This window comes from Lissotriton vulgaris, chromosome 3_1 (assembly GCF_964263255.1).
Source record: "Lissotriton vulgaris chromosome 3_1, aLisVul1.2, whole genome shotgun sequence".
Taxonomy (NCBI): Eukaryota; Metazoa; Chordata; class Amphibia; order Caudata; family Salamandridae; genus Lissotriton; species Lissotriton vulgaris.
In genome coordinates this window covers 1,934,800,559-1,934,824,757 of record NC_141689.1, presented here as the reverse complement: position 1 = coordinate 1,934,824,757, position 24,199 = coordinate 1,934,800,559, and the positions used below count along the sequence as shown (strand labels likewise).

The following is a 24,199-nucleotide window of genomic DNA, read 5'->3' as shown; positions in this document are numbered from 1 at the left end:
CGCCACTGACGGGTACCAAACCGCTTCTCAAGTAGACCCCCACGAGTCTGGCCTTTGCCATCAGAACTCCGAAGGGGCAAGGTGAACAGGGCCAGACTGAGAACCAAAACCGGCCCTGGCAAAGTGCTCGGCCGCGCCCCCCCTCCCTACTCGGGGGGGGCAGAGGGGGGTTGGGGGCCGCCGAGCTCTTTTCCATGGCCGGTTTTGGTTCCCAAAACCGGCCCATATCCTGTGCGGCGCACCGGGGGATTGCCCCGTGCCCGCTACGGCCAGTCCGGCCTTGAAGGTGAAGGATGCTTCAGAGATACTTAGCTGGACACAGAGTGGAAGATGAAGAGAGGGAACAGGGGGTGGGACGGAGTCAGGTGAGGGCATTGGTAGATGGACACCATCCGTAGGTGTAAAGTGCGCATACTTGTACGAGGGTCTAGTGGGATCGACACACAATTTTTCAATCTCCCTTCGCTTCCAAGCCTTCCAATGATTACAAGAAAAAATGGTGACATGCCAGATGAGCTGTAGCTTGAAATATGTTGTGTTTCTATATGGAGAGACTCCCTGGGCTGAGTTCTGACCTCTGCATAATTCCAACTAAACATATAGAATACTTTGTCATTTTTCGTAAATTTCCCACACTTTAATTTCATTGTAATAGGAAATTTATTAGCAGATACCGTGGGGGAATAAATGATACTCGATGACAGATGGGTCCATGACAAATCACCCTGGGTTGTTTGGCTTCCCAAGCAGTGACACACCCCCCAGCCGAGCGGCTTCACTCACGAGATTCACTCTCTGTAGCCTCATAGCTATGCCTAACCTGGTCGGACCACAAGTGAGCAATAAATCACCAATCCTGCTTTCAGGTCCCCGACTCTCCCTAGAAGCATCATTCTGGGGTCCGAAACGGTTTAAATGCCCTCTGAGAAAAAATTAGATTCCTCTGTTTCTAACTAAATTGGGGATGTTGCACTATGTGCGGTAAAGAAACACAAAGGCATTAACACAGGTGGCCTGAGATGCACTGTTATAAGATAAACAGACTAGGGCACAGATTTACTAATGTTTTGCACCAGGTTTGCGTAACTTTTGTCACGCAAACCGCACTCAAAGTGCTAGGCTGGGATTTGATATCCAACGCAAATCATGGTTTACGTTGGATAGTTTCTCAAAGTAACGCAACCACCCATGGGTTTTGACGCAAAACTCTATCAGCAAACATTTGTAGATTTGGATTTGCACCAAAATCTTACGCCATCTGGAAGCAGGCATAACGATGAGAAATGTTTTAATTTCTCCTCGTCTTTTCTACTTTGCATGCGTGCTGCCTTGAACATATAGATACAAAGCCGGGAAAGTGTTAAAGGATCATTTTTGCACTGGAATTGTCCCCTTCCAGTACAAAACTAGGGGCAGATTTACAAGCCCCTTGCGCCACGTTTACGCCTTTTTGCGTGACGCAACAGCGGCGTAAATGTGGCGCATCCCTGCGAGGCATTTACAATGTGACGCATCTAGGGAGATGCGTCATGTTATAAAGCCCAGCACCACAATGGGGGCGTTCCCACGCAGGGTGGGCGTTCCGGCGCTTGTGCGCCTCGCAAAAGTGCCTGCGTGAAATCTACAAGATTTCACGCAGGTACTTCCGCGACAATGCTACGTCAATTCCTTACGCCTGGACTGACGCAGCAAGTTAAGTATTGGGCGGCCCTGAGCATTGCTGGAGTTGCGTCGCGCTTGCGACGCGACTCCAGCGATGCGCCACCCTTACGTGACAAGTTGCGTCACGCATCTGCCTACCCTTGCGCCACGGCGCGCCGCATTGTAAATGCGACGCATCTGCCGTGACGCAAGGGTAGTTTTGCGTGACGCATTTGTTCTGGCGCATCTCTGCTGATATGCAGAGATGCGCCAGAACTCGTAAATATGCCCCCTAGTCCTTACAGAACGCACAAACCTTTGCACTATGGCGCAAGGTTGGGTGCATTGGCGCATGGCAGCCTACAGTGGGCCAGCGCAGGCAGAGAAGGAAACAGGGTCATCTCTTAGAAGCTGTAGCATTGTTGTGTCTCTGTCCCTTCCACGCAACGCAATACCGCAACTTTAGTTGCTATGCTGCATTGTGTCAGTTTTTCATAATCTGAGTTTGGTGTATTGCTGCTGTGTTGCTGCTGCATTATGAAACTAGAATACAGGTTTGCATTGCTCTGTGATTTGTGTCCAACAATTCAATGCACTAAAAAAACACTATCTCAGTTCTTGCGCTAAAGAAATACACCTATTTTGTTATATATTCAGCAGTGCTATGCCCATCTGTCAAGTTAGCTCAGTGGATAGCTGCACTTAAGTCCTAGAGAAACCTACATACAACATGTAGAGCACATATGTGTACTTTGATGTGTTTGCCTTAGCCTTTCATCCTTCTCATGTTGTTAAAGGAGTACCATTTTATTGAGTTATAGAAACAGTTAATAATCACAGTGCTATGGCTAAGAAGCCGCTAAGCAGCAAGGACTACTTGGAAGTCTGTAATCTTAAAATTCCCAGATTGTGTGTTACTGTTAATTGCTTCTAGGGATCTATGGGTTGAAATAAGGACAATAATCGATCCAATTTCGCCACCATTGATTGCTAGCTTTGTGCATATCATTTGCCTATTTTTGACAAATACTTTCATGTCCTCATTACATACAATAAAACAAGAAACATACACATTTTCATCAGGGAAAAAACCCTAAAGCAATCAGAAAATAGAGTGAAGAGCAGTTTCCAAATGCGATGACCGTGATGTTACAAATCATAGTTGGTTTATTTCCCTTTTCTAATGAGAGGTTAAAGAACCGTTTGAAGTTATCTATGAGTTGAGATTAAATTAGAGCTCATCAGCACAGCAGTATAAAATGTGCTTAGTATTGAGTGATATTGAAATGGAAATTGCCATTCAAGCAACAAACTGTTTTCCTGTAATGCAAAAGCCGGAGGCATTTTTCTTTTACGTTTTTCTCATTTCAATATTCCAAGAGCTTATTAAAGCATTATAGTCCATGCCAAGAGTTCTAACGATTGTTAAAGTCCCCACACCAGAGTTATTGGCCTGTGCTGCAGGCAAGGGTCTAGAAGGAGAGGAAGGTCTTTAACAACTGCTATAGTTCATGGCAGAAGGGCTACAGTGCTACTAGAACATACCACCGGTTGAGGGTGGAATGTTCTAAAATAAACAGGGAGAACCAGACTGGAACAGAGCGGAATAGAAGGTCTGCACCAGCCATTTTCATCCCCAAGACATGTCATTGTTTTCAATGGAGTTCTCAACATTCCAAAGTTCTAATGGCGATTCATCACGTTAAGTGTGTTTTCCATCAGTGATCGAACACACTGTCTCCCTGCTCAACGTGGAATGAAATCTATCGTCTTCCTAATAGAGATGACCCTACAACCCATGAATACTACCTCCGGCCATATGTCAAGTGAAGATGGGATGGTAGCAGAGATGCACATGTATGTCCAGTATCAGAGTACAGGATACTGGCTCCCACATCAGCATTCACTACCTGAGTCTTAGAACAGTTCCGAGGCACGAACTTCGTGACACAGTTTTCTGTAAATCGAGTGAACAAACCTGGCCGCTTATTGTCTTGTATCCCACATCATGATAAGAGCTAGGAACAGTATATAGATTCCTCTGCTCCAGGTAAAATAGCAATTGCCTGCTGCAGTGTACCCCAGGCACTGGAAAAAGATACGTTTTCTGGCCTTTTATAGTAAGGTGGCACCATCGCGAGGTGGCGCTGCAAAACTGTGCATTGCCACACACTGTGGAAGTTCCTGTGTGGAATAGTTGTATTTTCTTCTTGTAGGGATATACTTATGATATAGTCACTATTTTTTCATGAAAGCAAGTTGTTTGTAATAGTTCCTGCGAAGCCTATATTAGAAAAGCCCATGCAATGCATGTGGGTTTATAAGTGGCGGCGCTAAAGAGGGACGGGCGGGGGCTTCAAATGCCTTTCTGTACCAGGCGGGGTGATATACTGTTGGTCCAGTACACTTCAGATGTGTCCTTTTGTGATGGACAAGACCCTCCTTGTTGCGATCCAGGTTCAACTTGGAACAGCGAACTAGAATAGAATATCATCAAGCAGAGGAAAGCCAGACGCAGATGATCATGTTTGGCGACTCTCTGTTTGCGAATATTGATGAAATAAAGACCACAGAGGTGCTTTAATCAGTCAGATTGACTCAGGAATGGCCAAAACTAACAGGAAAATAAGCCATGGATTGTGAAATAAGCCATGCCGCGCAGTGGCATGTTCTGTTTTGTATCATATTAAACACTTTAAAAATTTAGCATCACCAAAAGCTCACGGCAGATGCTCAATCAGAATTAAGTTAAATTTGACAGTTCAAATAACAATTGAATGCACAGTCACAACATTGTTTTCTAAGTTTGGCCTCTTTTAAAATGCAGTAAATAGCTGGCCAGCGCTCAGAGAAACTTGGATTCAAGCAGGCAACCTATACTGGATATATTCCAACTCTCATCAGGATAAACGCTCCTTAACCTCGTTCATCATCAAAGACCTTGGCATTTCAGGATGAAGATGGCGGCGTGTGGAGCATCTCAATGGACATTCAGAGACTGCCTTTTTCCAGCTGCTCTATTTCTCCATTTACAGTTTACACCATTGCCCTTGCACCATACACATTTCCTCCCTTAGTTTGTGCATAATGTTGCTTGTACTACAGCCACAACAACTGCGGAATGCACTGTTGAATGCTACTTGGGACACCGATGATCCACTACTGGCTCCAAGTCAGACCCAATGTCCCTCAGTGGAGCGTAAGGTCAACCTTGGGGTGAGGGATCAACAATATGATATCATTCGGTGTTAAAGTCATGCGTCACTTCACTTACCCATAGCAATTATGTAAATCGATATCCAGGGTCCTTCCATGGTCAAGCACGTAAGTACCATGGAGTCGAGGAACAGCGCATGTGACAATCGTAGTGTTGCAAAACTGCAAGGCTGCTGCATACAACAATGTCTAAAACACTCCAAGAACTTATCCGAATGGACCGGGGTTCATAGCGAAGTGTAACTAGATATGAAACAGACATCTCGGACGCAGAGAAGGTCTTCCACGCTTATGGCTTAGACTAAGGGATCTCCATGATTTCTTTGAAACAAACATGGCAGACCTACACTGAATGGAGTAGTTGGTGGACTGCATCCATGGAGGAGAGTTTCTGCACATTGATCCCATGGCATCCTTTCATAATGTCCATCACCTTTCACTCTGTCCAATGACAAAGCAATGACAGCATCAGGAGCCAGAAGTTTGGAAACAGTTCAAGTTCACATCGTAGGCAGACGGACAGACTGCACTGGAACCCAGGCCCACGGTCAGGGCTAGTCAGAGGAAGTATGTCCAGCAATGCTTGTATTATCCTACTCACTAAAGTAAGCAAGACATGAAAGGGGGACGAGAGAAGCTAACAAAAGAGCAGGCTAAGTGGACCCCTGGACCGAGCTCGCAGCAAGGATGCCAAGGGCACGCTGGAAGCCAGAAATAACAAGGGGGATGAAATATGCTCTATGAGTTCATGTAACGTGTTTATTCTCTTTTGTGTCTCCCCTGAGGGCCAGCGGGGAGCCAATCCGGTACTGCAGCATCACGCGGTCAAGATAATGCAGGCTGTATAGAAAAAACCCACACACACAAAAAAAACTATGGATTTAGGCCCAGATCTCTGTATTGGGGTGGATGTATGATATTGTTATTGTTCTGCATTCTGTCCATCAACTGTTGTTTTTGTACAGAACAACTCACCAACACACCAGAGGTCCAAGTGTGCAGAGACTAGCGGAATCTGAGTTCATCTACCTTTATTTTGACTACTAAATTGTACCAGTACTTATCTACAGTTCGGGTACTCTGTTCCAATCTCGATATTTCTCTGAAGCTCCTGAAAAGCTAAACTTTAATCTGTTCTACCCAACCCCTTCATCTTCGAGCATTCTACCCTTCCCCAACCCAAAACCCCTTTTTTGTTAAACTTTGGCCTCGATCTCAAACATACACTAAATTTGCTAGTCTGTGAATCCATAACTTTAACCGGAAACCACTCACCTTAATTATTGATTATAGCATGTATTCAACAGAATGTAATAGAGTACACTTTATTTTACTGCCACTAAATTTCAAAGTAAATACACAACTTACGTAAAATGATTTACAAACACCATTTTGAACAATGCTTTTACAGGTTGCAGCCTGGCCATGTTTATTTATTATTGTCTATCTGGTGACAGGTACAGGCATATCTTTCTGCGCTCACCAGTTTTTCGATAGTCCGCCTTTTGAGCTCGTACTGCAATCTGCTGATAATCTCTCACATTATATTAAAATATTACTCTGTCCAGTTACTTTTAACGTATTATTTGGTCACTTGGTTGAAATCAGTGGGCTGAGAGAGCAGATATTTACTTAAATTCAATAGTTACATCTTTACTCTTCAATAAGTCTTCCGCTTTTTAATAACTTTTGGTATTTCCTTTTATGCCGGGTGCATCCAGCACCGGATAGAACGAAAGAAAGTGTCAAATCCTGCCCCCAGCATCGCACACCAACTAGTGCTATTTTTGTGATAGCTGTATCGTCATAAAATAGGCTGGCTTGCTTTTTAAGATCTATGAATAGATTTTGAAGCAGCAGCATGGAGCCATGCAAAAGAGCAGGACAGCGGCGGCCCCTCCACAATGGCGGAGGAGCGTCACCCCACTGGCTCAGAGCCAGTAGGTGGAAAACAAAACAATATCCTACTAATGTTTTCTTTTTTAGATGCTAGCTCTGAGCCAGCATGTGCAGGCAGGGGCATGGCAAGGCCCTGGGAGGGCGGAGGAGGAGTGGTACGTGCACTTGTAATTGCGCATGTCAGTTTGGTCGGCCAGCGAAACTGACATGCGCCGTTAGGTCTCTTCAACCCGGCTGTATTGTAAAGCCGGGTTGTTGAAACACACACACTCACTGTGCCTGAGCGAGTGTCTTTCCAAACTGCTCAGGCCAATCCCCACGCTGCTCTCAAGCTTGAGAGCAGTGCAGGGATTGGATGTGAGTTGTGATGCTGACCAGAAACTGCAGCAGAGGAGCGCAATGCCGGCTGCAGCATGAGGTACGTGATTTTTCAATTTTTCATTATCCCCCCCCGCCGCACGCTTCCACTGTGTGCTGACCGCTGGCCCCCTCTCCCTTTCCACCCTTCCTGCCGGTATATTTCTGTGTCGCCTGTCACTAGAGCAGGGTTGGGGCATAATGATAACCTTGACTCACCTGGTGACAGTCCTGGGTGCAGCTGCGATACCTGGACGAGCGCACTAGTCACCAAGGAAAGTGGTTTGAACTGGGCCTTTTCCCCGGTTTGCGCAGGCGGCAGCGGTCTGAAACGGCACTTCCTGCCTCTCAAGAGCTTTCAGCACCCTAGAAGAGCTGAGATCGGGGACAGCTTCACAATCTTGCTTCTAAATCGCTCCCCGATAGTAATTAATATTAAAATCTACTAAACCAAAAAAGGTTCCAAGGGGAGGATCCTCCGACACAAGAAAAGGTTGCCCTGGGTCCTCAGAAATCCACAGACCACCACCTAAGCGACGATTGATAGGTTTCACCACCAAACAAAGCCCTCATGGCGGAGCTGACCAATCAGTTCCTGATACTTTCATCAATATAGACTCTTGCACTGGAAAAGAATAGTCCTCTGGTATGTCCCCACTTTATTTCTCCACTATGGCCGGGAGCTTCCACATTCAAGGGGCAGCTCCCAGCAGAAGGCAAGGTTCATCCCTACAGGCCCTCACATACTCGGTGGAGTTCCAAACAGGGCAAAATAATTGATTCATTCTCTCCGTTTTCGCAGTCCGTTGGAGCCACAGACATTTACAGATTTGAGCGTAGTGTATATATGTATACACAGACATACAACTTCAATCAAGTGGCCAAGTTTCAATGTCCACGTCCTACCTCCGTGTAAAGCCAGGGTTGGCTGCAGGGCCTGGCTTCATACACTGTATAGCTGCTATTATCACTCAGGGGCTAAAGTGGGTTGAACTTGATTCAGGAAAAACTACAAAGGAGGCGGCAAGCTGAAGTCCACCACGAAAGGGCCGATCAACATTTGCTGGGGGGATAGGAGGGTGGCAACCATAGAAGGTTTATGGCCTGGTCTACTCTGCTGGTTATTGCAAATGAAGCTTTTTGATTGTCTAACGAGTTTTCAACATTTCAGTCTGGCATGCTGAGTTCCAGTTTGGGTGCTGATAGGTATTAAAGCCGAAGTGTTTCTTGATTTAATAATGCAAATGTTCTCCCATCAAACTGGATGGTTAAGCAGTTTTGTCACCCTAACAACCATATAATACACCATAGCTTTCTATAAAAAGCATAGCCTGGAAAAGGCTGTCTCTTTGGAAATCATCCTTAAATTACAAGGGTATTTACAATTTTAAATACCTGCTTAACTCAGCTGAGGGTTCTCTTTGTACAGTAATCTGAAATGTTCAAAAGGTGGGGCTTGGATAAGGCAAAATGAAGTTCTCTTTTACGGAGAATGAGAGAAGATGGAGGTCACGTTGTGCGGCCCTCCAACAGACCTAACGGTCTATTCTGAGTGAACGGAAGCAATGATCTGCGTCCCCATCAGAATCCTCATCATTTCAGTGATATTGGGCCTTCGAGCTGGGTCCGAGTGCGTTACTGTGAATTACTGCACATGATGTGTAGGCTAAGAAAGCAATCGCCTCAGAGAATTTCTGCTTTATCAAAATCAAGTGAGGGCAAATATTGCACACCTGTTAGAGAATCTTCACTAATCACAAAGCAAAGGGTGATGAAGGAACATCTCTTCAGACAAGCTACAGTTATGCTGGTCCTAAGGCAAAAATGCACAGTGAAGTTCTGTCCTAGTCCTCAAAGTGGCGTACGAGACAGGAGAGCCCAAAGAGGCTCAACAAGTTTGTAATGTTGATACTGGTTCACTTCGGCTGTTAGGTCAACCACATCACTGGTCGAGGAGGTGCCAATCAAAGTTTATTTTGAGCCCACTGAACTCTCACTCATGGTATAACGTAGATGGAAGAGTTAACTGTCCACCAAACGTCCTTTGACAGTGTATCTCTCATCTGACTTTGCAGTCACACAGGTCTTTTAAGGAGGAGCTCCTTCATGTGCTCAAAGGTCCCCAAACACCTCACCTGAGGCTTTTCCACTTAATATGCATAATGTATTTATTATGTCCTCTTGACTCCACTCTAACCCCATGCCCTTGCATCCCGGATCCCGCTCTTGTTCGCAACCATCCAAAAATTCCTTATTCATGTACAGTGCTACGATTCCTGTTTTCGTAGCTAAGCACTCACTGCACACAGCATTCTAGCATTGTTGATAGATCAGTAGTATTTTTTCTATTTTTGTTGTTGTATTTCGTTGATTTCCCTTCCGACTGTCTCACAATCAATCAATCAACAGCATTTGTAAAGCGCAACACTGTCATCCCTTGAGGTATCTGGGCGCTATGTCTCCATCAAAGTGTCACGTCTTGAGTTTCTTTCTGAAGTCTGCTTGCCAGTGGGCCGTACAAGCCGGAGGGGAAGGTCGTCCCAGGTCTTGGCAGCTATGTAGTAAAAGGAGCGGCCACCGCTACGGGTGCAACGGATGCACAGGTGTGTGCGAGGAGAAGCACAGGTGTCTAGAGGGTTGGTGGAAGTTCAGTCGATGGTTGATGTAGGCAGATCCTTGGCTATAGAGGGCCTTGCACGGGGTCTTTGCAAAGTCATGTAAAATGTATTGTCAATTCACCTGTACTGTAGTCAGCACTCTGTTAACCCTGAAGAGTCTGTGGGGAGGCAGTGACGTGGTGGGAGGGAGAAGGCCAGCATGTTGCTCCAGAAGGAGCACTTTTAGTTGCATGGAATTGCAGCGAAACGAAACCACGTGGCCCGCTGCTATGTGCATTTCTTAGATCTCAATCACCAGAAGAACGGCACAAAAAGGCCATGGTGGTATGGATGAAGTGCCTAATTCAGACAAGTTAGTGACGTTGAACAGGGCACAAGTCCTAAAAAAAGTGGGAGGACGCTGACATCACAACAGGAAGTGACGTCACGAAAGGTGGCTTGCACCATCAGACTCATTGCTTCCCCACGCTCACCCCTTAGATGCGATTGCATCAGAGAAGCCAGCGCGTGAGCAGCATTTTGAATGAGCTCTGATCTCGCCCCAGAAAGGCGAGTGAATGTGTGGCTCCATTTGCTCCAGTAATCGAGCTCCTGGCAAAATAAGTGGGGGGACGCCGTCCACCCGTGTGGTACCCCGACTCGAGCACCAACGTTGAATCCTCTCAACAGCAGTGGAAGTCAGCGTCGGATTGGTAATGCGGGCATTCGGGCAATGCCCGAGGGGCCGGTGTCCGAGTTCAGCTGTGGGCTGCTTTTTTGAGCAGTCTGGGGGGCCATTTGGGCGCTGTCTCTATTGTTCGAATACAGCCAGTGGCCCAGTGGGTGTCTGAGTGGCCTTTCTGGGTGCAGATGGGCGCCCATTACCTCAGTTTATAGCAACAGGCAGAGGTATCACACTCCCTTTGTCTCGCTGGCCGGCCTATTAATGTGTGCAGTAGAAGTGACGTCACTTGTGTCACAAGTGTAAACTAACGCGTGCATTTTTTTAACCCTCCCCCCCTCCACTCCTAAAGTTTTTTTTATAACATTACGCCAAAGCAGTGATTTGAGGAGTGATTATGCAAATGTGGGCTGATTTTTTTGGGGTCGTGCCCGGGCCGATTTTCAATCCCAATCCAACCCTGGTGGAAGTGCTATTTCCCCCGTAAGCGTAAATTCCGTTGGCGGATTCTCCGCCGGCGGTATTTCCGTCACCATGCTCCAGCGCAGCAGTGACTCCTGCAGAGGAAAGGATGCCGGCGCTGCGCTTCAGAGTCCTACAAGTCTGGACGCAGAGAGCAGCCCAGTGCCCCGGCCCCTCCTCTCTTCCGGCTGTCTGCTGCTTCTGTCGACCGGCAGGCAGGCGAGGACGCGCGCACTCACTCCCTTCCTTCCTTCCTCCCAAATTTTAATCGTGGCCTATAAGTCATTAATGAAATTCTGCACAAGGCAGCTTTACAGCCAGTCCACCGCTAGGCCCGGATACAAAATCAAGGTTTAGGGGAATAAAACCTCTTTATTAAAGGTGGGGAACGGAGACGGGGGAAACAAAAAGGTGGGCAACGGAGACAGGTGACGGGTCCAGATTCTCAGTTTCCATTTGTGCATCATCTCAGCTGTGTGGGAAAGGCGTCCAGTTTTCCAAAAACAGTGCACGTCTGTAACTTTCTGCCCCCTGGGACTTATTTCCATGTAGGGACATATGTAACAGGAATCCTGAGCTCCCTTAACAGGGCCTTAAAAATGCCTAGTTCAGGCAAGGCCACAGCGTGCTCAAAAGCACACATGGCGCCTGCTAACAAAACAGCAAAAGGCTGGTGCGAGCCCTCATGGCAGTCGACAGAGGCAGACCAAGCAAACACACAGGAATAGGCCAGGGGTGATGTGTACATTTCGAAACTCCAGACACATTCTCCAGCGTGTCTATATTTCGCCCCATATGTTTCAAGTTGTCTGTTGTCTACAGATGTTTCATGTGTCATTTGTTTTCTGCTGATTTTCTTTATAATACAAGGTATTCTGTCATCCCTGTATAAACGGCAGTTCTTTATAATCCCCGACTTGTGATGGCTCAAGTTGCCAATTATAAAGATGTCAGAACTCGACTATTATAAGAGCCAGCAGGGAGGTGAAAGGCAGGTCATGTCCCAGAGCATAATTAAAGTAGCTGTTTAAAGCAATAAACAGAACGTTGCTTTTCTTTCTTCTGCTCTATTTTAATAGCTTACAATGACAAGCAGAAAGAATATTTAATTTTTGCACTCCTTAGATGCAGAAAAGCTAGAATCTGTCTGCATGTTTCTACCCTTTCAAGCTACTGACTTGTATTGAACTGTTTCTAATACTTGTGTGCAACAAATATTTAACATGTTTTTGATGTGTTTAATTTTGCACTAGAAGCTTGTATTCCTCCTTTTTCGCCTACATGCTTGCATTTTCATATGAAAGGGTTACGCACCAAGTTTAAGTGGTTTGTGGGAAAGGTGAAGGTGTGACCATGTATTACATGGGATAAAGTACTCCCTGGCATACATGATAAGGACACACACACAAAAAAGGGTCAAGGCAACCAAAATCCTGCACCAGTCAAAAAAGTATGAAGGTTATATAGAAAGATTCCATGTGTGGTGCAGCGAGACAGAGATGTGACCCTCCTACGTCTCCAATGATGGAGAAAGAGAACCCCAAGGCAATGTCCATAGACCATCAAAACAAAGGTGGAAATGGTATCTCCCAAATAAATGACGTTGTAAGTCGTAATTTCTCGAAAAATATTTTCTTTTTATTCTTTGTTCTTTTATTCAGTGAATGTTTCTTAAAATCATGGCACAGAATCGAAAGCCGACGCGTTTCGTCCCATCTGGGATGAAATAGAATAGAAATTTTTAACTGGACGTCACAACCACACATTTGGGAGGCACCTATCCCATTACTTTTTGCACCATTTTCTCAACACATCAAAGCCTGACATGGAGAACCTGTGAAATATACTTATGATACATTAATGCTCTGAAGAAGTCCCAGATGGGACGAAATGCGACACATGTTACCTTGCTCTAGTCGACGCTCTTTCCATCGTGGCTGCGCTGAGCTAGACAGGTAAACTTTGAGTTGTCTTTGCAAGGTGGGTTAGGTCATCGGGCCTCACTCATCTAATCCTAAAGGAGTGACAACAGCTTGAATGCATCTCTAAAGCACAAGGCGAGCTGTGGTGATTTGTCTATTTTAAGTGCTTAATGGTTCTGCGTCAATCAAGGGTGCTTTCCCTTGTCGGATCACCTCAAAGTTCAGTTCACATATCCTGGCTGATTCCGCTGCTCTTGGACATGAGCGCTGGCCGAAAGAGACCATGATGTCACCCTTCAACCCTCTGCCGAAACCACTTCTCCTCCTAATAACCCCGGAGCTGTTGTGTCTATCTCACGCAGACATGAAGCAATGCCTGAAGGAAGACATAGGAGCAGCGCGCGCCCAGAGTCAGCCTGAACTCTGGAGCGCGTGGAACTGGCGCGAGCTCTGAAACATCATTACAGAGGCTGTCTGTGGCTGCCCATCACTGGGGATTGATAGAGGGCCCAACTGAAGCCAGAAGACCAATCCTTGCTGCTGGAACACGTCTGACCTCCATTTGTAGCCCTTTGTTTTATTGGGCTAGGTCAGCATCACCATTAGCGCCCGCCCAATCATCATTCATCCTCATCATCAGTCTAGCTTGGATCTTTCCGTCTCAAATGCTGCATCCAAAACAGACTGTCTACAACTTCAGCTTTTCTTCTTGTTGCTGATCTTAACCCCTTGCGTGCTGCCGTCGGCCATTGGCCGACAGGAGCACTACCTCGCTAGTGCTGCCGTCGGCCGATGGCTGACGGACCCCGCCCATTTTGGGTGGGTTGTTTTTCTGATTTACAGTGAGTACAACAACAGTTGTTTACTAATTCAATATACGTTTAAAATGACTGATACCTGCTGCCCTTGCTAATCTTATAGCTTTGGCGGCCTGGAATAGTCTGAAATGTCACACTTGTATGAGTGTGATGATTAGTAGCTGGTTTGGTACTGTCATTGTACACACATAAGGGGTGGATAGAGTAGGTAACATAAAAATACATATATGCACAACAAAACAGAGAGGGCCCCGATAGGGCAAATCACTCTATTTGAAAAAACTGCCCTCACTCACATACCAAGGTATGTGACATGCTTCATCATCGGGCCTGCTTACAATACGCCCTGGTGTACCCCACACAGGGCGGAGCATAAGGGAGGGGAAAAAATTTCTCTTAACACGACAGTGCAGTATGAGGAGTGATTAAAACTGATTAAAGGTGTCAACCAGAATACAACCTTTATTAAACTTTCCTTGACACCCCTACCAGGGTTAAAAAATAGATGAAAAGGATGGGAATAAGCCTCTAAGAAGTAATTAGGAACCTCAAGGCATCCCTCCTACCACTGCCAGAGTCAACATGTTTCGACCGCTCTGTATGCGCCTGTAAGGTCACTCCGGTCTTCTTCAGGACCGTCGCATTCGGTGTCACTCTGGGTACCACCGTACTTCGGAGAAATATTATCCCAACAGGGGGGCAGGTCAAATCGATCCGTACCTCTCCTGTATTGTATGTGAAGAGTGTTCCCTCAAATGCGAGAGAACATTCACAAGTTCATATAAATTACAAACTCGAACTGGTGTCCGGTGAGGAGGTCGCCAAAGAACACAATCGTTCCGTAGGCCCGCCCTGGCTCAGTCACCTACAAACCGCAACACCGTCATTGGCAGGGCTGACAGAGGCCTTGGGTGGTGTAGGCTGCAGTGGCCTCCGTATGAGGGCCCTGGCACTTACTTGACCTATTAAGCACTGGTGCCAGCCTCAGAGTCGGGATCCTTCAGCAAACAGGATGCAAAGGGAGAAAGGCAAAGACAGTATGACCATGTCTTTGCACAGGTTCCTTCAGGGAACAATGGAGGAGGAATACAATTAGAAGGACGTGGCATTCACTAGGGCTTCTATGAAAGAAGAAATCGCAGACTGGAGTATTTTGTGCTCAGAATGCTGTTTATTGGTCCTTATTAGATTTCTTATCCCTTGAATTCGACAATGGTTTGGTTCAGTCCAGTTGAAGCTGCATACTCTTCTGACCTAGTTGAATATGCCGCACGGTCGCAGCAGGGTCAGCAAGGACTAGTTCTTGTCCTGCAGGGTGTCCAGTGACTCATTCCAAAGTTGTAGGGGACCTTGGTGATAGTAGTCTTATTCCGTGAATCCAGAATTTGTGTTCAAAACGACGTCATTCTTCGCTACCATTTTTCTTTTTTCTTTTATGATATTACTTGTAGGTAAACTGAGTGATGACCACTGGGATGCTGTGTAAGTTGCCATACATCCGATGCCTTGGCGCTTAGAGGTTTCGCAGTCCCAACATGATGTGGGTGACGCAGACACCTGTGAGGTTTGTTGAAACAGGCGAGGTGCAGAAATAGAGCGGGCATAAAAGGAGATAGGATAGTTTACTCGAGTACCTGCAAGCTTGGATCTATACCTCGGGGTGCCGAATAAGGCTGCAACTTGTCGACCTTAATATTAATGTTTGATGATGATAAGGCAACGCCAGGAGTTTGGGAGTCCTTGCTTTTCTCTTTGAGGAAGAATTTGTAAACATGGTATAAGTAGAGGAACTTGTATCCTCCTTTTCTGTGCATTCTCCTTGACAATATTGCCAACCTTTCAATATTTTCTCAATCACTTTTTTTGCCTCTCGATTTGCTCCTTTTGAGGATTTTACTGCAGTTAGTTTGTTATATGAAGCATTAGTTAGAGTAGAGTGAGTACTGTCGTTGGCTCAAGTGCCACAGAATTGCGTCTCCTTCTACCACCAGTGCAACTGCAATTGCCTTTGATCTGCAAAGGGAGCCTAGCACCTATAAGACCAGAGGCGCTTCCCATGGGTTGAATGTGGTTAGATACCTATAATGCAACACACCTTCTGTTTAAAGGTCATCTATCTTCGATTTACCTTCTGCTTTTACCTATCCTACTTTCTGAGGTGGGTTCTTGGCACAACACAACCTTAACATTTTATCCCGGTAGGAAGGAGCCAATTTTATGTCACTTAATCAGCTTATTGATCCCCTCACATAACAGTTCACCACATTATAAAACAGTATGTCTGCTGAGAAAACTGGGGAGTCCCATTGACCCTTAACACTAACCCATCCCTCATTATAATACACCAGATATGCAGGGCAAACAATTGTACTGCAATCAATGTGCTCCACAAGTAAACACCTCCAACCCCACAGGATGAAACAGGATCTCCCAGAACAATCCTATCCTCAAACCACCACTCCTGTAGCAACACCTCTTCTCTTTCACGGCCAGTGCACTCATCTACTACTTGCTAAGTGTGCAGAAGTAACCAGCCTAGATCAGACAGGCCCTTCCCCTACAGCTGTCTGATGGAAGACAAGGCTGCAGCTGTTCGCACTGTTCACAAAAAGATTTATACCTTAAAGTAATAATAGACAGTGAAGGCGGTGGCCTCCCTTCAACCAGACACAGAGCAGCCCCACAGCCTCAGGCCAGACCACTTACCCAGGACCTGCTGGGCTAAGAATCAACCCCCCCTTAAAACCCTCCAGTGCCTCGTGTGCTGGCAGACCCTAGCCAGAGGTAAACAGAGGAAGAGGCACAGGGAGAAGTGATAATGACGTGTTGTGAGGTCATAGGGCCTCGTCAGCATGTGAAGTGGTTGTCCACCACTGCTACAGAGACCGGTTTTGCCACTTTGCATATTTCTATTTGTACACATGATTCCAATCTATTTAGGGTCAGATATTGACACACAAACACATGTATTCATGTTTTAGATGGCGCTCGTTGCCTCATTCTGTCACCCTCCATAACTGATTATATGTCACAGCTGAGTAATGCACAGTACAGAGATCTGCCTATAATCTGCTGGTCACAGGTTTTAATCTTCATAAAGTAGCCCTGATAGCTAAAACACTTGCTGCTGAGCACAGCGAGTAATTTGCAGGTCACATGCATGAATCCTAGTGAGTTCCCTGAATTGGTTCTGCACTTACCGCAAAGCTGTGCAAGCAACCTATGGGGCAAACGTCTGAATCCCCGCATGAAGTCCTTCGTTTTCATATTCTGCCCTCCCAAATGGAGACTCAGTCACATAATCTGATTAGCAGATACTGGGATGATGGATTAGGAATGTTACCTAGATCGCACAAGCTGAGTGAGGTCTGTATGGTGCCTCTGTGTGTGGCGTGTACACATTGCCCTGTTTAAAGCTTTTCTGTTGTGACTGTTAATGGTTATGTCTGTTACTGTTGGGAGCTAGGTAATACAAAGCTATAGTATCCGAACATGTTTTAGCTGTGTTCTCCGTGTTCTATGTAATGTGTTCTGGTGGATGGTGTCTGTTACCCAATGGAACGCACAGTTGTGCGCACATTGACTTCTAGGCACTAGTCTCTTCCACATGGTCTATTCTCCCGAGTGTAGCTCCTTGAAGCGTGCACTGTTGTGTCCAACAGTGCTGTGAGGCCATAGCATGGCCATTCAGCACTATACAAATGATAACAGAGCACAATATACCAGAGTATGGCATGGAATAACTCCCTAAAGCTAGAAACATGTCAAAGGCTCTATAGAGCTATTTCGCCCCAATCCTTAAGGTTCTGATCTCATGTAGAATGAATTTAAAAACACTACAAACTCGGATTGTGAAATGCTGCCTCGTGAGTCACAAAACACCCACTCCAGCCGCAACAAAGTGCTGTCTGCAACTAAGGAAATTATGTCATATGATCACCGCGTCCCCACAATCACCCTTGAAAAGCACGCCAAATCAGCATGGAACACTCTTTGAATATACTCTAATTTTATCCCAATGTACCTGCTTGTCATTTCCAGTTAAAAACAAGCTAAAGTAATAGCTTAAAAAAAGTCAGTGTGTCTGCAAACATCAGGATTTATAAATGCCTGTTCTCCAACATCAGCTTCCTAGTCCATCAGTTGTGGTCCCAAAGATCACTTTTTCATTTTAGTGCATACATGAATTTACTTGCAAATATACATTTTCGTTACATGCACTTATTTCCTCCCCAAATATCTGTCTGTCATTTTCAGTAAACCCAGCAGTGTTCCATCAAAGCATCCCTTTCACTGTTAGTAACGTATTTACCAGTGACTGTCATACTAGCAGTAGTTAATTTGTGGCGGTCTCTGCCGGGCTGGGCGCCAGTACTTGTTGCTAACAAATGGAACAGAAGACTGTTTACCATGTGCTCGCGCTGTATGGCCATGTCTGAGTAGTGCTTATCAATACAGTGTTTAACATACAGATTATGTGCCCAAGTAGCCCAGCATTCTGCAGCCCTTGGCATGAACACCGGCCGTCATGACTACAGGGGTAGCCAATGATATGCTATTCAACCCCAAGTGCTTATTGTGGGGATGACCCAGTCAATGCCATGTGCCCAGGTATGTCAATGTATATGCCAGTCAGTGCATGTGTCAAGTTCCCAATATGCAAGCCAATGCTACGGTGTCTTCTCCACAGTCATTGCACACATCCATATGCTATAGATATATACACACATACACATATGCACTCTGACACATTAAAGCACATGCATATGAAGCCACACGCAAGCACGTTCCTAAATGTACACAGCAAGAGGGACTGCAGGAGACAGCCAGGGCAAGAGGGGATGCAGGTGACAGGGCAAGATGGGCTGCAGGTGACAGGGCAAGAGGGGCTGCAGGTGACGGGGCAGGAGGGGTAGCAGGTGACAGGGCAAGAGGGGCTGCAGGAGACAGGGCAGGAGGGGCTGCAGGTGACAGGGCAGGAGGGGCTGCAGGAGACAGGGCAGGAGGGGCTGCAGGTGACAGGGCAAGATTGGCTGCAGGTCACAGGACAGGAGGGGCTGCAGGTGACAGGGCAAGATGGGCTGCAGGTGACAGGGCAAGAGGGGCTGCAGGTGACAGGGCAGGAGGGGCCGCAGGATACAGGGCAAATGGGGCTGCAGGAGACAGCCAGGGCAAGAGGGGCTGCAGGTGACAGGGCAGAAGGGGCTGCAGGAGACAGGGCAAGTAGCGCTGCAGGAGACAGCCAGGGCAAGAGGGGCTGCAGGTGACAGGGCAGGAGGGCCGCAGGAGACAGGACATCAGGGGCTGCAGGAGACAGGGCAGGAGGGGCCGCAGGAGACAGGGCAAGTGGGGCTGCAGGAGAAAGCCAGGGCAAGAGGGGCTGCAGGTGACAGGACAGGAGGGGCTGCAGGTGACAGGGCAGGAGGGGCTGCAGGTGACAGGGCAAGATGGGCTGCAGGTGACGGGGCAGGAGGGGCTGCAGGTGACAGGGCAGGAGGGGCTGCAGGAGACAGGGCAGGAGGGGCTGCAGGTGGCAGGGCCGGAGGGGATGCAGGTGGCGGGGCAGGAGGGGCTGCAGGTGACAGGGCAGGAGGGGCTGCAGGTGACAGGGCAAGATGGGCTGCAGGTGACGGGGCAGGAGGGGCTGCAGGTGAGAGGGCAGGAGGGGCGCAGGAGACAGGGCAGGAGGGGCTGCAGGTGGCAGGGCCGGAGGGGATGCAGGTGGCGGGGCAGGAGGGGCTGCAGGTGAGAGGGCAGGAGGGGCTGCAGGTGACAGGGCAGGAGGGGCCGCAGGTGACGGGGCAGGAGGGGCTGCAGGTGAGAGGGCAGGAGGGGCGCAGGAGACAGGGCAGGAGGGGCTGCAGGTGGCAGGGCCGGAGGGGATGCAGGTGGCGGGGCAGGAGGGGCTGCAGGTGACAGGGCAGGAGGGGCTGCAGGAGACAGGGCAGGAGGGGCTGCAGGTGGCGGGGCAGGAGGGGCAGCAGGTGGCGGAGCAGGAGGGGCTGCAGGTGGCGGGGCAAGAGGGGCTGCAGGTGACAGGGACGGAGGGGCTGCAGGTGACAGGGCATGAGGGGCTGCAGGAGAGGACAGGTGGGGGCTGCAGGAGACAGGGCAGAAGGGGCTGCAGGAGAGGTAGGGTGACCGTATTTGCCTAGACTGTCCCTGTTTTTTAACAGCTGTCCCAGCAGGTCTAAGCAAATGAGGCTCATGTCCCGGTTTTTGGAGGGCGTCGGCTGAAAAGGGTGGGAGGTGCGGTTTTAGGTTTTGGAAAGCAGGGATAGTTAGCAGCTGCTATAAGAAAGCAATTTAATGAGCAGGCATGCTACTGGCTTTAAAAATGGCATTTTATGAATGTTCTTATTGATTCTTCTGTAAGGGACAGTGCTAAGGAGCACTGTCCCTCTTTGCGCTGGGTTGAAGGTAAATTGTAGTCCTTCCTCTATTTTTGGGAAATGTCCCAGTTTTGGGCTTCAAAATTCTGGTCACCCCAACCAAGGAGAGGGCAAGAGGGACTGCAGGAGACAGTGCACAGGGGGGGCTGCAGGAACAGGTGTTAAACGAGTGACAGTTTCTGCAGCGTCCTGTCCCTGGTTACCACATTAGCTGACCCCAAAAGGATGTCTTTTAAACTTAAAGAGGGGAGAAGGAGGCAGGGAGGGACATCGGGTAGCGTAGCCTCTACTTAACACGTGGGGCCTCATTTATGAAAAGTGACGCATCGCTGCGTGAAAGCAGCAATGCATCACTTCTCATTGCGCCCTCCTTGCGACATTCCTGATGCGTCATATTTAATGTATGACGCATCATGTCGCAAGGAGTTACAGATACGTCTGTGTGTTTCTGACATATCTGTAAGCACAAAAGTGACGCATTGCTGGAGTGTGTCACAAAAGTGACGCAACTCCAGCAATGCGTCCTTTCACATGAAGCAAGCCCCATGTGAAAGGGCCTGCGTCAGTCTTACGCCTGCTCTGAAGCAGGCGCCAGATTTTGACGGAACAGCGTCCTAAAAGTGACGCAGTGAAATCTCATAGATTTCACTGCGTCACTTCTACGACCCTTCCTTGCGTCAATACGCCCCCCTTGCATACATTATACCTGGCGCAGGTATAATGTGGAGCAGGGGTTTACAAAGTGACGCCTCTACCTAGATGCGTCACTTTGCAAATATGGCGCAACAAGGCACATTTTTTACGCCACTGGTGCGTCACAAAAAGTGACGCACCGGCAGCGTAAAAGTGACGCACGGCCTCATAAATGAGGCCTGTGGGCCCTCAAATCCCTCAGTTCAGGCAAAAGAGCTGCTCATGACTTTTTAGCACCGTGTGTATGCCGGCTCTGCATGTGGCCGAGGCGTGACACCTCAGCACACCTTTCATCCACATGTGTGCAGTGTACATGTAGGTTCCTGTAGCATTGCAGGTGGAAGAGACTCATTTTACACCTTCACCTTACCGACCGCAGAGGTGGCAGGCGAGATTGCTGTGCCGCACTCAGTGCAGAACCAACAAATAGAAATCACTCAAATCCGCTTGTGACATACAAAACATTAACCATTTGCAATTTGTTTTTGATTTTTAAGTTTTGAGGTGCTTTCTCTACTGCTGAACTACAGAAATGATTATTTTGTATTAGCTGTTCACCACTTCAATGTTTGTGCAAAGTTTAGAGATAGGAGTACATTTTAAATCATTAACTGCTGTACAGAAAATGGGCATTAATAGAATGAATAAAGGGAAAAGGGAACTAAAGGAGAATGTACTAAACATAAATACCTCCGCGCCATACTTTGTTTGGTACCACACAATTGTGTGGTACCAAACAAATTATGGCGCAGAGGTATTGTCTGTTTAGTGCATTCTCCTTTAGTTCCCTTTTACCATGATTCATACTATTAATGCTCATTTTCTGTACAGCAGTTAATGATTTAAAATGTTCTCCTACCTCTGAAGTGGTTTTTAGTTGTTGCTCTTGATTGTCCTGTTAGTAGAGGTGAGGCACTTTGCAAATATCCTGATTTTAGGGAACATGCTGTATACAACTAAGAAGCCTGACACAATTTCCTCATGGACATCTTTCCTGTCGTGTGTTTGTAATATTCTGGGCTGTGCAATTTGCTTTCTTCGACCAAAATGATTGGGGGGGCCTCCATGTAAATGACACAAGCGCCTGTGGGTTACTTTTGCTACAGTCCACTGCCAGATCCTAAAACCTGCTGACAATCAATCATTAAGGAAAGAAGTCCCTTCCATAGTCCCTCAAAGAACAGGAGCAGCCGGACAGCATTATGGGATGCTACAAAAATCTCTAAAGTTTCATCTTAACATAAGCCTCCAATGGAAGTCCACATGCACCTGCAAGGCAAAGAGAACCCATCACAAGGTTTGTGTAGTAAAATGTATTGATAAGCCTTGGTTAAAGCCACATAACGATTGAGTAGTCTGTCCATTTCCATGGAAGCCTTATTATAGAGCCCGTTTCCTGGTATATTGTGGTACATACAAATACCACTGCATGTTAACCATTCAGACTGGGGCTATGAATTAAAATGTTAAGGCTGCTACCCACCTGACATTTCGGATAATACTGCTACTAAGAAGAAAGTCTGAACTTGTGGTCATTGAAATATTGATGTGAGAATAGATTACTGGTTCTTTATGATCATCCATTCCTACTTTTAGGATCAAATTGGACACCTTCTACCAGCACTCTCTCAACTCAGACCTCCTTTGAGATTTGATCCATCTCTTTCTTTAGAATAGAAACATGTGAATGATATTCTGCAGTTAGGCATTCGAACTCACCCCTCTCTGTTGCAAGAACCGACTGCGAAAGGAAGCTTTTAGAAAGCCATTCTCTAAGTGCTCTACCTACAAATCTGTGAAGAATGAGTGGAAACCAACGGCGTGCCTTGTGTAAACATAAAGCCATCTCTACAACTCATCATGTAGTGGTGATTAGTGTAGTCATCCTAAATACAAATATTAGAATTGGGGATGGAGGATTTCACCGGTCTACAGTGGAGGCTCTTGCCGAAGGGCTTGTGCTTGTTATATTTCATCACATAGTCCATTCTCAGGAAGTAGAGTAGAGATTATTAGCTACATACACATAGAGCACATTGCCTCAGTATCCCAGAAGCACCATCAGCTTCAGTTAGTATTTCTCCAATACACAGGAATTCTGGGGCAGAGGGCATATCTGCAAAGGCCAGGCAATAAATAAAGATGTTTTACCAAGCTTACCAACATCTTTGAGGTACTCACAGTTTGGGCTTGGTGGGCAGTGGTGGTGGCTCCTTGGTGGGTGACAGCAGGAGGGTGGGAGAAGGGCCAGATGTTTCGCTGTCGGATTTGCCATTACTCACTCCATTAAGTCCATTGCTACGGTGCATGCCATTGGTTTTAAGTTCATCAGGGTTAAGCTGTAAGCCAAGTCTTGGGCCACCAAGCTGGAACTCCGCATTGTTCAGTGGGAGGTGCCCACTCATGTTTTTAGGGGGCAGCTCAATGACACTCCTCTCAAAGACCACACCTGGAGACACAGGAGTAAAGCAACGCTCACTGACTTCTTCTCCTCTTGCTGTGTCATCCCCAGGGGTTTCATGGTTATCTGGTGATGAAGAGAGAGGAAACAAGCGCAACAACTGTCAAAGGAAAAATAATTGTACATAACCTTTCACTATCAGTGAACATGCAGCAAACAATAATGCAACGATATGCTCTGTTCTCCATAAACAGTGCTATCACACATCATTCGAGCAATTTTATTTATTATCTGGTGACCATTGTCTAGCTTCTTTCAGGCATGACTACTTTTTATATCACTGTTTTTATGGTTATTGTATTGATGCCATGATTTTCCACAACACATTGCTTGATATCTTTCATGGTAAAGAGAAACAAATTTCCCCCCCTGAAATGCCTGCAAGTTCCTTGGTATTGTAGATGCTATCCGTGAAGAACTTGGTGATGTCTACTAACAACTTAGATATTTGTGTCCATTTTACTTCATATTCAGCTTCACAGATTAGTAGGGGTGTGAGGCTCTAGCTGCCTGGAAGCTCTGATTTCCTTAGAAAGTATTCGTGATTATGGAGTTGGGGTGCCCGCACAACAAAAGGAATTAACCTACCTGAGATGCAGCGCCTGGCCACTGATATGGGGGCCTATCTAAGTTCTAGAAGAAGATTTACAAGGAGAACTAATTAAAAATGAGTCCGAGGAAGACTGGAAGTTGATAAGCTGATTTTTGTTGCAGTACAAGTAAATTTCCTCTCTCTCATACTCAGTCACTCAACAGTGTGATAGCAAAATATGGATCTTATGAAATCATGTTGAAAAAGTATGTACTTTTAACTTTAGGACACAAATTAAGCACTAAACCTCGTGGCCCCTTATCAGCTTTTTTCAAGATTGTGGTAAATAATAGTCGGTAGTCAGCGGGCAGGCGCAGATGATGCTAACTCATTCTATAATACCATGCCGGCATTGTTTCGATTTCAAAGGGGCACTTGAAGAAACTGATTAAAAATCACCCTTAGCCAAAAATGATTGGACCCCCTGTTCCTAAGAAAAAGTTGATGGTCTTTCAGTAGCCTCTTCA

The 24,199-nt window shown here is 46.7% G+C and overlaps 1 protein-coding gene across 2 annotated transcripts in view; it reads right to left on the bottom strand.

The window, feature by feature from the left end:
• LOC147728640 (palladin-like) overlaps positions 1-24,199 on the bottom strand; it is a 407,759-nt gene that overhangs the window by 340,143 nt on the left and 43,417 nt on the right. For both annotated transcript variants that reach the window (XM_086962405.1, XM_086962406.1), the window contains exon 4: positions 22,861-23,206. In XM_086962405.1, coding sequence (XP_086818531.1) covers positions 22,861-23,084 — 224 coding nt within the window. In that variant the 5' untranslated portion in view covers positions 23,085-23,206. The remainder of the gene's footprint in view (positions 1-22,860; positions 23,207-24,199) is intronic.